This window comes from Nicotiana tomentosiformis, chromosome 1, assembly GCF_000390325.3.
Source record: "Nicotiana tomentosiformis chromosome 1, ASM39032v3, whole genome shotgun sequence".
Lineage (NCBI taxonomy): Eukaryota > Viridiplantae > Streptophyta > Magnoliopsida > Solanales > Solanaceae > Nicotiana > Nicotiana tomentosiformis.
In genome coordinates, this window is record NC_090812.1 from 94,080,040 (window position 1) to 94,094,241 (window position 14,202).

The window sequence follows — 14,202 nt, forward strand, 5'->3', positions numbered from 1 at the left end:
AATGCCAACCTTCATTGGTGATGGTTTAGTGATCATTTTGCCTTGATCACAAGAAAATTCATTATTTGTAAGAATCTTCAGGTTCTTTAATGGATGCCCACTCGAATTTTCAGTAATTCGTCTCATCATTTTTGATCCAGGATGGCCCAAACGGCCATGCCAAAGCACAAAAGTATTTGAATCAGTAAACTTCTGATTTACGATAGAGTGTGCTTCAACCGTACTAATCTTTGAATAATATAAGCCAGAAGATAAAGTTGGTAACTTTTCTACAATGCATTTCTGGCCATAAATATTCTTTGTAATACAAAGATATTCCACATTCATTTCATCTATTGTCTCAACATGATACCCATTTCGGCGGATATCTATAAAACTCAACAAGTTTCTTCGGGACTTGGAGGAGAACAATGCATTGTCGATAATAAGTTTTGTTCCCTTAGACAGAAATACAATAGCTCTTCCGGAGCCTTCAATCAAACTTATATTACCAGAAATTGTAGAAACATTTGCTTTTTCCTTATGCAAATAAGAAAAGTATTTCTGATCTTTGAATATGGCATGAGTTGTTCCACTATCAACTACACAAATATCTTCATGATTGGTCTTTGATCCAAACATAATTTGAGGATTATCCATATTCTTTAAAATGACATAAATAAAATAAATATGATACTAAACATTATAACTTTTATTTATGTACAAAAATTACATAACTATACTATCTACTACAAATAAGAAAAAATTAAAATATTTACATCTCTACAGATTCACTACCGATCACATCACTTGTTTCTCCTTCTGAGAGTGCAAAGTAATCAGCTACATCCAAATGCATGAAGTCTAAATTATCTTCAGAAATAAAATTTGCTTCAGCATTTTTCTCTGTCTTCTTCAGGGAAGCTTGATATAGCTCAACCAGGTGCTTTGGCGTACGGCATGTACGTGACCAGTGTCCTTTTCCTCCACATCTATAGCATGCATTTTTTGGCTTTGCTTCTTGCACCGCTTCATGCTTTTGTTCCTTCCTTTTCTGCTGCTGGTGGTGAGGAGGGTTCTTTGGTGCATTATTATTACCACGATTAGAGTTTCCTCCCCGACCATGGCCATGACCATGACTGGGGCCACGTCCTCTTCCACGTTTAGCTTGGTGGAAGTTCGTCTCATTCACTTCAGGGAATGGACAAGAACCAGTAGGTCGGCTTTCATGGTTTTTCATTAATAGCCCATTATGTTGCTCGGCTACAAGAAGATGTGAGATAAGTTCAGAATACTTTTTGAATCCCATCTCTCGATATTGCTGCTGCAGGAGCATATTCGAGGCATGAAAAGTGGTGAAAGTTTTCTCCAACATATCATGATCAGTAATATTATCACCACATAGTTTCAATTGGGAAATAATTCTGAACATAGCAGAATTATACTCACTGATAGATTTAAAATCTTGTAGCCTTAGATGAGTCCAATCATAACGTGCCTGTGGAAGAACGACCATCTTCAGGTAGTCATATCTATCTTTCAAATTACTCTACAGTATGACTGGATCTTTAACAGTAAGATATTCCATTTTCAGACCCTCATCAAGGTGATGGCGTAGGAATATCATTGCTTTGGCACGGTCTTGATTTGATGCCTGATTTTTATCTTTGATGGTGTCTGCCAGACCCATCGCATCAAGATGAATTTCGGCATCAAGCACCCAAGACATGTAGCTTTTGCCCGATATATCCAGGGCTACAAACTCAAGTTTAGAAAGATTTGACATTATTTAGAAAAAGAAAGTTCGTACCTCTGATACTTTCAAAGTATTTTCTCGAGATGGCAGAGTCTCGTGCTGATAACGTATTATAAAATAAAGACTGTAAAATAAAGACAAGTATAGAGAGAAACTGATATATTATTCTGACTTCAAACTTGTGTACATAATGAACTGAATTCTCCTCTATTTATAGAAGAAAGGAAGTTGCTGTGTAAGCTGCTACTGCAAGCTGCTGTGTAAGTTGCTTGTAAGTTGCTGTGTAAGCTGCTTGTAAGCTGTTGTGTAAGCTGTTGTGTAAGCTGCTTGTAAGCTGCTGTGTAAGTTGCTTGTAAGCTGCTGCTCTAAATTGTTGTGCCAGATATAGATAATCTTCTATCATGTGTAATATTTATCCATAACGGAGTACCGAAAGGATAAGCTTCTTCAGGAGGCTTATTTCCAATAGAGTACTAAATAGATAAATGTATTTATGGCGGAGTCTCATATGAATAAACTTCTTCAGGAAGCTTATTTACAACGGAGTACTAAATGAACATCGATAATATAATATATTCATAACAAAAAGTAAATAAAGAAAAATTATGAAAGGGTGGTAATAGGTGAATGAAAGGCTTTCCATGAAAATTCTCTCATTTTTTGATATCTTTCAACGTCATTTCTTGTTATTTATTTATTTATTTTTTATTTGTTTTTATTTTCAGTTGATTACTGCTCTATTGCTAAAATATTGAAATAAAGGACTTCAGGGGTTAAACAATGATATATACGAAAATATTTTAGAAGTCGCGCAAAAATGATAGTACAAAATAAACAAAAGAAACAGTACAAGTGTCACCAAAGATAGGGCATCTGTGTCAACGAATTGAGTAAAAATCATGAAAACTTAAAATTAAAATTTTAGTATAGGCAAAAAATTTGCTAGGTAATTATTTGCCATCAGACTATAGACCTTAGCAGGCGTTTGGCCATATGTTTTGGAAGTTTTTTAAAAATAAAAATTTAAATATGTGTTTGTTTATAGAATTAATTTTATTTTTGAGAGATTTTGAAAATCAAAATTTCAAATCCCAAATATAGCTTAAGACCTCTTTTTGGGCCAAATCATGACCATTTGGGACTTTTTAGCTTGAAAAACAAAGAAAAAGAACTTTTTTAATATGTCAAAACTTGCACCAAAATTTATGTCCTAGCACATTTTTAATCTCACATCAAACTTCACCTAAATCAAAAAATATTGGGGAATCAATGTCCAAACAGGTCCTTAGTAAACGGAGGTACATGCATAAGCTGCCGAATACCATCATAAAAAATGTCATACAAAATTATTTTAAGGGTAATATTAATACTTTATTATTTGTTAGCTAATGGCCACTTAGATTTTGGGTACCCAAATTCGGCTAGTAAGCGGCAATGATCCCAACAGGTGACAAAAAGTTAGAAGTATATAATGCTTCATAAAATGCAAATTTTTGCTTGAAATGTGTTACAATCATGTTTAGCCAAAAGCAAGTCGTTATCAAATTTTGCCCAAATAAATTAGTTACAAAACTCAAATGCCTCAAACAATAATTTTCAATTGGGGTCATTTTCGCCCAAAAAAAAAAAGAGAACTTACTTGTAACTTGAGTATTGCTTGGTCTTTAAATTAAAAGTATAATAAATAAAGAAATAAGTAAATAAAAACTCTTGATTCCTGGTCGCTTTCGTTACAGTGTTTATAGGTCGACTGGGAAATACAATCTTTACAAAAAGATAGTAGTTCCAACTTTTGGAAAGGAAATGGCAGCCAATTATTGGTTGTCTTTTTAACATTCGGCAGTATTATCGTATTTAAATGGTTTCACATCTGAAACATAAATTTCATGCTACAAAATTTGGTCTTATCACAAGTCAAGGTGCCCCGTCCTCTGTCCAGCATATTTGGCCCATTTTAGAAAAAATGTTTTTCACATTTTACTATATTGATTAAACATGATGATGACATTTTTCTAAAAGAAAATTTCAAGTTATTTTCGTTAAAAATAACTCAAACTATCACCAAAAAGTTTATATATGTAGTTTAGGGAGTAGTATTTAGTGTGAGTCTGTAACATGACAGGACTGATTTCAATTCTTTTCTATAAAACGAAACAAATTAAAATATTTATATCTTTCAATGCCGCTTCTTGATTTTTATTTTCTTGCTTGTTCTAAGTCATTATCAAACACATAAAATAAATGATTCATGAGGTTAAGTGATGATATACTTCCTTGTATTTTATCCTACAAGTCTCCAATTGTGATAGCTTCACATAAAATTGAATAGAGCAAATACACGGTAACATAAATAGTTGCAAGTAAAATGTCACCAAAAAATTCTATATGGCAATAAAAAATACTAATCCATATCATACTGTTTAATACCGTACTCTAGTGTATCGAAAATGTTTGAATTTTTTTCGTCGAAAAGTTACACTGTATAAAAAATATATATAAAATTATTTTTATCTTGTTATAAATTGTGGAATTTTCTTAATATAAGAAAAGTTTGTAACTGTCTGTCGTAAAAACTAAAAATTTATATTAAATTATAAACTCGGATCTTAAAGAAATCGTTCTTATATTTCTTTGAATCTTTTTATTAAAATTCGTGACTTTTTCAATGATGATTAAGTTAATACGACAACAAACCTTCGACAAACTAGCAAGGTTCATTTAATTTAACCTTGTAGGTAGAATGTTCCACATGTAAAAAGGAGAAAAGGTCCGACAAAATACAGTGGCTAATAGGCCTCTACTCTAATTAAAGTAGGATTAAGACCCCTAAATGGTTTAATCTAAGCTTTCATAATCATCTATTCTTCTTCTTCCATCTGGTCATATGCTGATGTCCACTAATATACACAGAATATATAGTACTACTACAACACCACAGTCACAGACTATGACCACTCAACGGCTATGATATACGTCATTTTGCTGTCTTCTCCTCTCTGCTTTATTAGTACAGGATAAATTATACTAATACAGTATTGCTTACCAGGATTACCAATCAGTAGTTCACTTATATTAAAATTTGCAAATAATAGTCAATGGTAAAGTAGAATAGTGGTAGCTCGAACCACTAATGCCAACGGCTAAAGTACGGCAACGTCCCAAAAAAAATGACGTGGACGTGTCATGCGTAGTAGTCTGAAATCCAACAGCAAAATCAATGTTCTGACTTAGATTACTAATAATGGTAACAACTGGCAATGATTTGTGTACTAACTCCATAGTATTAAATGTCACCTATTTCCAAGTGAAAATTAAGTCTGTCGATCTAGATGGTAGATACAATTGTCTCCAAATTACAAATCAAATGAGTTGATCTGATTCATTGTAATTCAGAAGCAGGAGTATTGTTTAGTGGTTGGTGGTGGTTGTTGTTGGGCTATTCTTATATGTTTTAACCGTTTTTTTTGTGATATTTGGTCTTTAAAATGCTTAACATGTGTTAATTATTAGTTTTATAACTAATTAAATTGTATGTGATGATTTAAGATGTTTGAAGTGCAAAAATATGAAGAAAGGGTGCTCCAGCTATAGGAGAAGAGGGTGGATGCATCGCATCCAACCTTGCAAAAAAGGCTAGTTGGTTCACCCTAATCGGGAGAAGACATCCACCTTAGCATCCGCACCTGGGCACAACAAGGTTGAGGGAACAGAGAGTGGACGTGAAGCATCCACCCCAGCATCCGATGTTGAGAAGTTCGAGCTGAGGCGGACGCGAATCATCCACCCCAGCATCAATTTCTGAAGCTGATTCGGAAAAGGAAAAGGGAAACTTTAGCCCACAACTTTTGTACGCAATATATAAGTCAAAAATGCCTCTTTTAGGGCATCGGACACACTTTTTGAAGGGGATTCAACCGAGAGAGAGCAAGGAGCCGTCGCGGAGGCTGGATTTCATCTTCTTCCGCCAACTTAGTAATTTTTATATTTCTTTATATGATTTGTTGTTTGGCTACCATGTCTATGTGGAGCTAAACTTCACATTCTAGGGTTGTGGTTTTTTCATGACTATTGTTATTCGAATATTGATTTTTCTTTCTTGATTTATCATATTGGTTCATTTATTCAATCTCGCGCTTAATTATTTGATTGCTTGATCACCAATTGAATACTATCTATGAATGTAGAATTGAACTCGAAAGTGGGAATTCTAGATTGCACATAGGATTGAGTAGAGCAAGTTCTTGAATCTGGGCATCAGGGAACGGATTAGCAGTTAGGATAGACATATACCTAATTGTCTTGCTTGGTTGATGTACATGAATTATAAATGCGTTCTTGCTAGTTCTAACTCCATAGACATATAAGCGTTAGGTTAGCTTGAATAGGCGAATAAGAACTCCACAGATTCTTATGAGCAATATTAACCCTGTCAACCAATAAGCTAGATGAATTAGTTAGTCAATTCAATTGAAGAATACAATAGGAATGTTAAATAGCCCATAATCCTGGATCGTTTTTATTACATTGATAACATAAAAATCTACACTTTCTTTGTTCAGAGCTCATTATTTACTTTCTTTTTAGTTTAATTAGATTGAGTCATATACTTCTAGGCTTAACTCTTGTTTAGATAATTAGGATAGTCTAATTTAGTTAATAGTTAATCACAAGTTCTCGTGGGTTCGACACTCTATCTTATCATTGTATTACTTGACGACTGCGTATACTTGCATGTGCGTTTGGCTGCAACAAGTTTTTGGCGCCGTTGTCGGGGACTTAAAATTAGCTATTTTTCTAGATTAGACTTTTACTTTTATCTTTATAGGTTTTGTTTTTTTCTTTTTGTAAATATTTTTCATTTTATAACAATTTAATTTCTCTGTGGATGAAATATCCGGAAGTAAGGTATTATAATTTTATATTATAGAGATTAAATTAGTCACTGTATGTCGATATATATAACCCAATAGGTTAGCCTGCTAGTAAGACAATATTGACTAGGGCTGTTCAAAACCGAATCGTAACCGTTAACCGAATCGTAAAAGTGGGCTTAATGGCTTATTGGTATCGGGTTATCAGATTAACAGTTGGTGAACGTATTGAAATTTTATAATTAACGGTTTATCGGTTCAGGGGCAGATTACTTAATTTTCTTATCGGATAAACCGTTAAACCTTTAAGAATTATTATATTTATATTTTTACCCGTTATGAAGCAACTTCCTAACAGCTTGAGTTTCAACGTCATCATAACTTATTTTTGGGGTAGGACTAGGCAAATTTAGATAGTTTGACATCTTTCTACTCAAATAAATCATTTAACTTGGTAACTGAAGCAAAATTATATCCAAAATTTATATTAACTGAACTTCTATTACTGGTTAAGGATCCCCACTTTGTATTTTAGTTTGCTTATTGTAAAAGAACTACGGAAGAAGAAACTACTATTAACAATGAGAGCTTCATTAACCGTCCAATAATCGTCCAATAATGGCTAATCTAATACCAACCTGCACAATATTTTATCTGGTTGCTAGCGAATTAGTATATTTACAAGCCGATAACGAATAACCTGAACCGTTAAACGTATATATTTGTCCGACAAACAGCCCTAGTGTTGACTTGTGGGGTCAAGTCCATGTTTCAATATATTCCAATTGTGGCTAATTCGTGAGAGTTTTTCGGGCAGTGACAGAGCTAGAAATTTTATTAAGGGGTGTAAACATATAAAAAAAAGTAAACATACGAAGAAAATAAAGCGAGTCAACATATAATATATACATATACACAAAAGTAATTTTTTCCCTAGTTAAACAGCGTAATTTTCTAGCAAATGAGCGTAAATTGACACCCTTAATATAAGGTGGCTCTGCCATTGTTTCGAGGTACAATTTAAGTTATATACACTGATTATATAAACATTTAATATACTATCAAATTACAATATGTAATAATGGTTAGTTATTAGAGTAAATTTTTTCCAGGTTATAAGTTCACTATATAAATTTGTTTGTATTTATTTTATTATTATCTGATTGTGGAATAATCTTTTACGCCATTGCACTGATGCGCAAAATTATTTAAACTCTTTCCTTGTAAATATTCTAGCTAGTTATAACCTATCTTTGATGAAACCGATGAGGAAACTTAATTTTGATGTGTTTGATCTGCTTTGAGGAGACTCCAGATTGCTAAATTAGAAGAAGACGCAAAAATAAGTGCTGTTGTTATACAATTCATCAAATACTAATCATCTTGTACTTGTTGATAGAGTATGTTAAAAATAATAATTACTGAATTAATGTAGGTGCATGTATAAGCATTCACACATTTTACTCCAAGTCCAATTACATTTTATAATATTGTTATTGGATCAGATAAAATCTAAAGAAGTTAGGTATATATTAATGACTTTCAACAACAATCAATGACAATATTTAATACTTGGACTGATGCAATTTACCTTGAATATGTAACTCTTAACCTAGCCTTTAGCCTTGTACCGTGCATGCTTAAATGTGATACTCCTCTATATAGTAATTTTAAAATTTTAAACTGACAATCGTCTTGATTGTCCAGAAGCAATTTCCATTATTTTCATCACTCTTTTTTCTTCTTCTTTTTTTTTGAAATTAATCATCTGATATCCAAATTCAGGAGAGTGCTCGAATGAAATTAAAATGACCTTATTACATTGCGCTACAGAGAAGCTTATTCTGAACACCATCTGCTAATTCATCATCATAAATTCATAATTAAGGTCCTTGTGGAAGCACTACTATCCAATTCATTATCATATGATCATGAAATATGAAAATTTGGAGGATAGATAGAGCCACCATTAAAATAAAATATCAATCTTGCGGGAAATTGTGATAGTGTAGCAATTTGTCAAGCAACAAATTTTTCCTGTGTTTTAGCGGAGGATTTTTTTTTTTCCTGTAAAATATTTTCCGTGCATAGTTTACAAATACTAGCGGTGCATGAAATATAGTCAATTTGCAAATTTGGTAGGGATACCAAAATATGCCTAAGTTGTATAAGGGTGTTTCATAAGTCTTTATCAAAATTATCACATAATATTGGAGATTGTAATTGCATTTTTATAAAAAAATTGTTACGTCTCTTTCTTCAGTTCAGCCGATCGAACAACTAACATGCTCCAATATTTTTAAGAGCCTGCTTGGAAAGCCATCTGGGAATTAAATTTGGGTGTAATTATACAGTTTGATATGTTTGTATGGCCAAGTAATTTGGTGTAATTGCAGATGTGTTATTACACTCTCTAATTCTCAAGGGGGAGATGAGAATTGATGGTAATAACACTGTATAACAAGGTTACGTTTTAATTTCTTTTCTTTTTTTATTTTATTTTAATTTATTTTCTTTGTAACTTTTTACTTCCATTATTTTATTTATTTTATTTTATTCTTTTAAATTTCTTTTTTAATATTAAAAAATATTTTTCTTTGTGCATTATTTATATTTTATTTCTCCACCTTTACTTCTTGTGAATCCATGTAATTGCTCGTATATTTTATTTCTTATTTGTTTTATTTTTTTCATTCAGCGTATTTGCGTTATTATACTAGTTTTTGAAATTACATTTTCTAATATTAGAAATAATGAGTCATTAACAAACTTGCCATATAATGGGTGATGCTATTAAATTAGAATTTCGTTGTTGAATGAGGCTATAAACTTATTATGTTTCCTAATCTTAAGTTGTATTGAAACTTATTTTATTATATTAGAATTTGACATATGTTAAACTATTTATTTTTTTTGAATTTTGAATTTTGTTATATTTATGGTTTCAATTTACTTGTTTTAGTAGTATTGCCTTGTTATTTCACATTGCATGTTGTTCATTTTTTAGTTAGAATTGATAGACTAGTTTTGCCAAATATTTGAATAATGTTATGATATTATATTTATAAATATTATTTTATTTTATCAAACATGCATTCCATGATGTTCTTATAAAATTTATATTTTTAGTTTTAATAAATAATTAAACTAAATATTATTAATTTGAAATATATATATATATAATTATTTTTACAATAGTAGTTATAAATATATGATTACTAATTAATGTATATTCAAGAAAAAATATGCATATTAAATACCAAATCTAATATCATTTATACTTATAAAAAATTATTATATTTATTATATTAACTTTTAAATTTTGATAATTACTTCATTTAAAATTTAATCTAACTGTGTAATTACACTTGTTCAACCAAATAATTATAATTTATATTGTAATTATATTATGACAAACAAACAGGTCATCGTAATTACTATATTGTGTAATTACTACCCTGGTAATTACACCAATTCTAATTACTGGGTGGCTTTCCAAACAGACCCTAAGGGAAAATGATACTGTATAGTCGCTTTCAAAATAATTGCCAAATATATATATATATATATATATATATATATATATATATATATATATATATATATATATATATATATATATATATATATATATATATACATTTCTGTATATTGAATACAAAAAATATATAAATTTTATAAATTTTTGTAACTATCGAATATAAATAAATTCGGCGCGGACTAAAAATGATACTTGACTTATTTTTAACTTATTACTATCTTTATTCACATCAAATAATGCCTATTGAGCCACTTCAAACTCCTTATAGTTAAGCTTGGGGTAAGAAGCACATTCAAAAGTGAAAAAAATTAATATTTTCAATTTATTATTTTACTCTCAAATCAGATTGTATGTGAAGGAGGAGGATATAAATAATTTAATTTGTATTTATAGACAGTATGAAGAACTCTGCACATTCAATTTAGGCTGATTAGTTTCACCATGTAATTTATGCATAGTGGTTGACTTTTAAGTAAGGTTACTGAGCGAACGATATAAAACTCTTTTGACAAATAAGACCATTTAATCACTTCCAGAGAAGACTAAACACCAAATTATTTTTTCATAAATATGTATTGCTGTAGCCCAAAAGAGCAAAAAGAAAGAGAAAAAAATAGGTCAAAAAAATAAAGAGATAGCCTAATTAAAAACCCTCTTCCCTAATAACAACCTAAAATTCCCCTTTTTCTCCCTCTCTATTCTCATTCTCTCTCTCTACTTGAGCTGTGTGACCCTGCCCCTTTGCTTTCACCTTCTCTCCCAAATAGATAGAGAGAGAGAGAGAGAGAGAGAGAGAGAGAGAGAGAGAAGAGTAGAGAGAAAGCAGACTGCAACGCACGTCGCCACAGAGCGACCAACGCATGGATTCTCCTCTCTCTACCTTCCCTCCATTCCAAGTTCGCTTCGTTTTCACGGTATACCATTAGAGATAAAAACAAAGCAAAGAACACAAATAAGGTTAAAAAAGAAAAAGCCCATCTTCCAAGATTGGATTTTTAGCAGTGGCGGACCTTAGAAGAACCCTAGCAGCATTCCTCTTTTCCTCAATTCCTTCACTGCTCAGCAGTCATTACGATACGAAGAAGAAGAGGAAAAGAGGCTTTTACTACACTGTAAAAATGTTCTGGGTCACGAAATTTTCAGGCTTTATCGCCGCAGCAATGGTAATGATTGTTCTTTCCCCATCCCTACAATCATTCCCACCTGCTGAAGCTATTAGATCCTCTCACCTCGAATCCTATCTCCGTTTCCCCAGTCAAAATTTCCCCCCTAATCGCTTCTCCTTCCGTAAATCCCCCATATTCCGAAATGCTGCTGAATGCAGCACCTCCAATATATTGGGGACCAATGAGGTTTGCGATCCTTCACTCGTTCATGTTGCAATTACTCTCGATATCGAGTACCTTCGTGGTTCAATAGCCGCTGTGCATTCAATTCTACAACATTCTAGCTGTCCCGAGAGTGTATTCTTCCACTTTCTGGTCTCTGAAACAAACCTCGAAACCCTAGTTCGATCCACATTCCCTAAATTAAAATTCAAGGTATATTACTTTGACCCGGACCGAGTCCGAAACATTATCTCGACTTCCGTTAGACAAGCGCTTGAACAGCCGTTAAACTATGCTAGAAATTACTTGGCGGATCTTCTAGAACCCTGTGTTAATAGAGTTATTTACTTGGACTCGGATCTTGTTGTTGTGGATGATATTTCTAAGTTATGGAGTACGAGTTTGGGGGAAAAAACTATCGGAGCCCCGGAATATTGTCATGCCAATTTCACGAAGTATTTCACAGCGTCGTTTTGGTCGGAACCGAGATTTTCCGGCACGTTTAACGGCAGGAGACCGTGTTACTTTAATACTGGAGTTATGGTTATAGATCTGAAGAAATGGAGGCGGGTCGGGTACACAAAACGGATAGAGAAATGGATGGATATCCAGAAGACGAATCGGATCTATGAACTGGGTTCACTACCGCCGCTAATGTTGGTGTTCGCAGGACACGTGGCGCCGATAGAGCACAGGTGGAACCAGCACGGTTTAGGCGGCGATAATGTGAAGGGAAGTTGCCGTGACTTGCATCCCGGTCCGGTGAGCCTACTCCACTGGAGCGGTTCAGGCAAACCGTGGCTCCGGCTCGACTCAAAAAAACCGTGTCCGCTTGATTCTCTATGGGCACCCTACGATTTGTATGGATTCTCAACGTGAATTTGTGCCGGTAAATTCCTCCAGTAACTTTTTTTTTATTTGGTTCATTTTATTGGGGATTTTTAACTTCTCTAATTTTTTCCGATTTTCTACTCAATTTATTTCGTTCAAATTTTGTTCCTTTTTTTATATTTTGATTTAACATATGAACATTATGATTACCAGAAGAGACGATTTGTATTCTATTCTATTATTCGTGCAGCTTGAAATAAAAAGGGATTACAGATGATATTGAGCTCAATTTGGCTGTAATCAGGCAGTACTCTTGCTCTATTTGATTAAATTTGATTTCAATTAGATTAAATTTGGTGGTTGTGCTTAGATTTACACTTTTAATTAGTATTTGGAAGCTCTGAGATTGTAGTACGATTGCAAGTCGGGTATATCTGCTGTGAAGTCAGCTAGATAAATGACCGACACTTAATGAGTGGCCTATAAATAATTAAATGACAGAAATACTATACTATAATTTGTATGCATTACACTTTTTCTTTTTATCTTCTACTTGAGTTAGTGATGGATAATAATACTAGTCTAGTGGTAGTAGATGAGATATACTAACCGGAAAAAATTGTGTAGCTCTTATCTACTCAATGCTTTCTTTTGAAGTAAGCTACATAGTAATAAAGAATTGTACTTGTAAACACATCCTAAAAGTGAGATAAATGGGAGATCTTAAGAAATGAATGTTAGGTTGTAAGTTGTAGGATTACCAGCGCTCTGAAGTTAAATGCCAAAGGCATTTTGCTGTTTTCAAACTCTTTCATTATAAATTTTTCGATGTATTGTTAATTATATTGTATTTGGGGATATGTATTACTTAGAACATGGACCATGTGCGTGCAGCCTACTTTTGTTAATATATGTAATAGTGAGATGGTATGAAACAGCTTGGTTTTGATCAATGATTCTTGTTTTTTATTAGCAAAATACCAAACATAACATGACTTTTTGTATAAGAGAGGAATGGGGTTTTGAAGCAATGTATGTAAAGGGAAAAAGAAACCAATATTGCACCCGAGGTGTGGAAGATCATAGTTCAATTCTCACAATGTCAGAATAATGATATCTTTACATTTGTCTAAGCTTTTCTGGGAAGAGTTGTATTTGTTTTGGTGGGAGAAGGATGAAGTACTCGTGGATGGGAGAGGGGATAGTGTTGACACTTTTTTGGGATTATTGTAAACATAGTGGGAATGACATTTAGCTAAAGATTGTGGCACATGGGATGCTAAGATAACAGTGACGGGAAAGAAGAGTGTTGGTGGCCAGCGAGTTATGCGGTCCACTTTGTGCGATTCTGGAGAAGAATATCTATGTAAATATATGAGAGGGAGTAAGTGTAAAGAAGGAATAAACTAAAATTTGCAAGGAAAACATCAATTGTTGTATGGACAGTAGTGGAGTGCACCTAAGAGAAAAAGTAGAAAGGTGGAGGACATTAATTAAATGATAGAAATGTGTTTTGTTAAGCTTTGTATCATTGACGTTTGCCAGGTTGTCCTTTCACATCATCAAAATGGGTGAGGAGGACTAGGAGAACAGTAGTAGTCGTACTGTAAAATTTGGTTTGTTTGTCATTCACAAATAAATCCAAAGGAGAGAGACCTATTCGGGGCCGGCTTTGGCAGTTTTTGCAGTCGTAAGAGGTAAATAGGGAGAATCCAAGGAAGCCGTGATGGTAGGTGCCAAGTGCACGGGCTTCTTTTGAATTAAGTTGCAAACCCTTTGATTTCTTGTGAAACTCCTCTCTTTTTTTTTTCTTTTTTTTTTAAAAATTTGGAATAATTAGTATCTATTTTCCGATATAGACTTATCTCCACTAATCTACACTTAAAGGGAAAGCGT

General features: G+C 32.9%; 1 protein-coding gene across 1 annotated transcript; it reads left to right on the plus strand.

Moving 5' to 3' along the window:
* Positions 1 to 10,813: 10,813 nt before the first annotated feature.
* Positions 10,814 to 12,595, plus strand: LOC104116236 (probable galacturonosyltransferase-like 7). The gene has a single exon (XM_009627050.4). It carries the CDS (start codon positions 11,266 to 11,268, stop codon positions 12,352 to 12,354), a length of 1,089 nt encoding a protein of 362 aa, XP_009625345.1. The 5' UTR covers positions 10,814 to 11,265; the 3' UTR covers positions 12,355 to 12,595.
* The last annotated feature ends 1,607 nt before the right edge of the window (positions 12,596 to 14,202 follow it).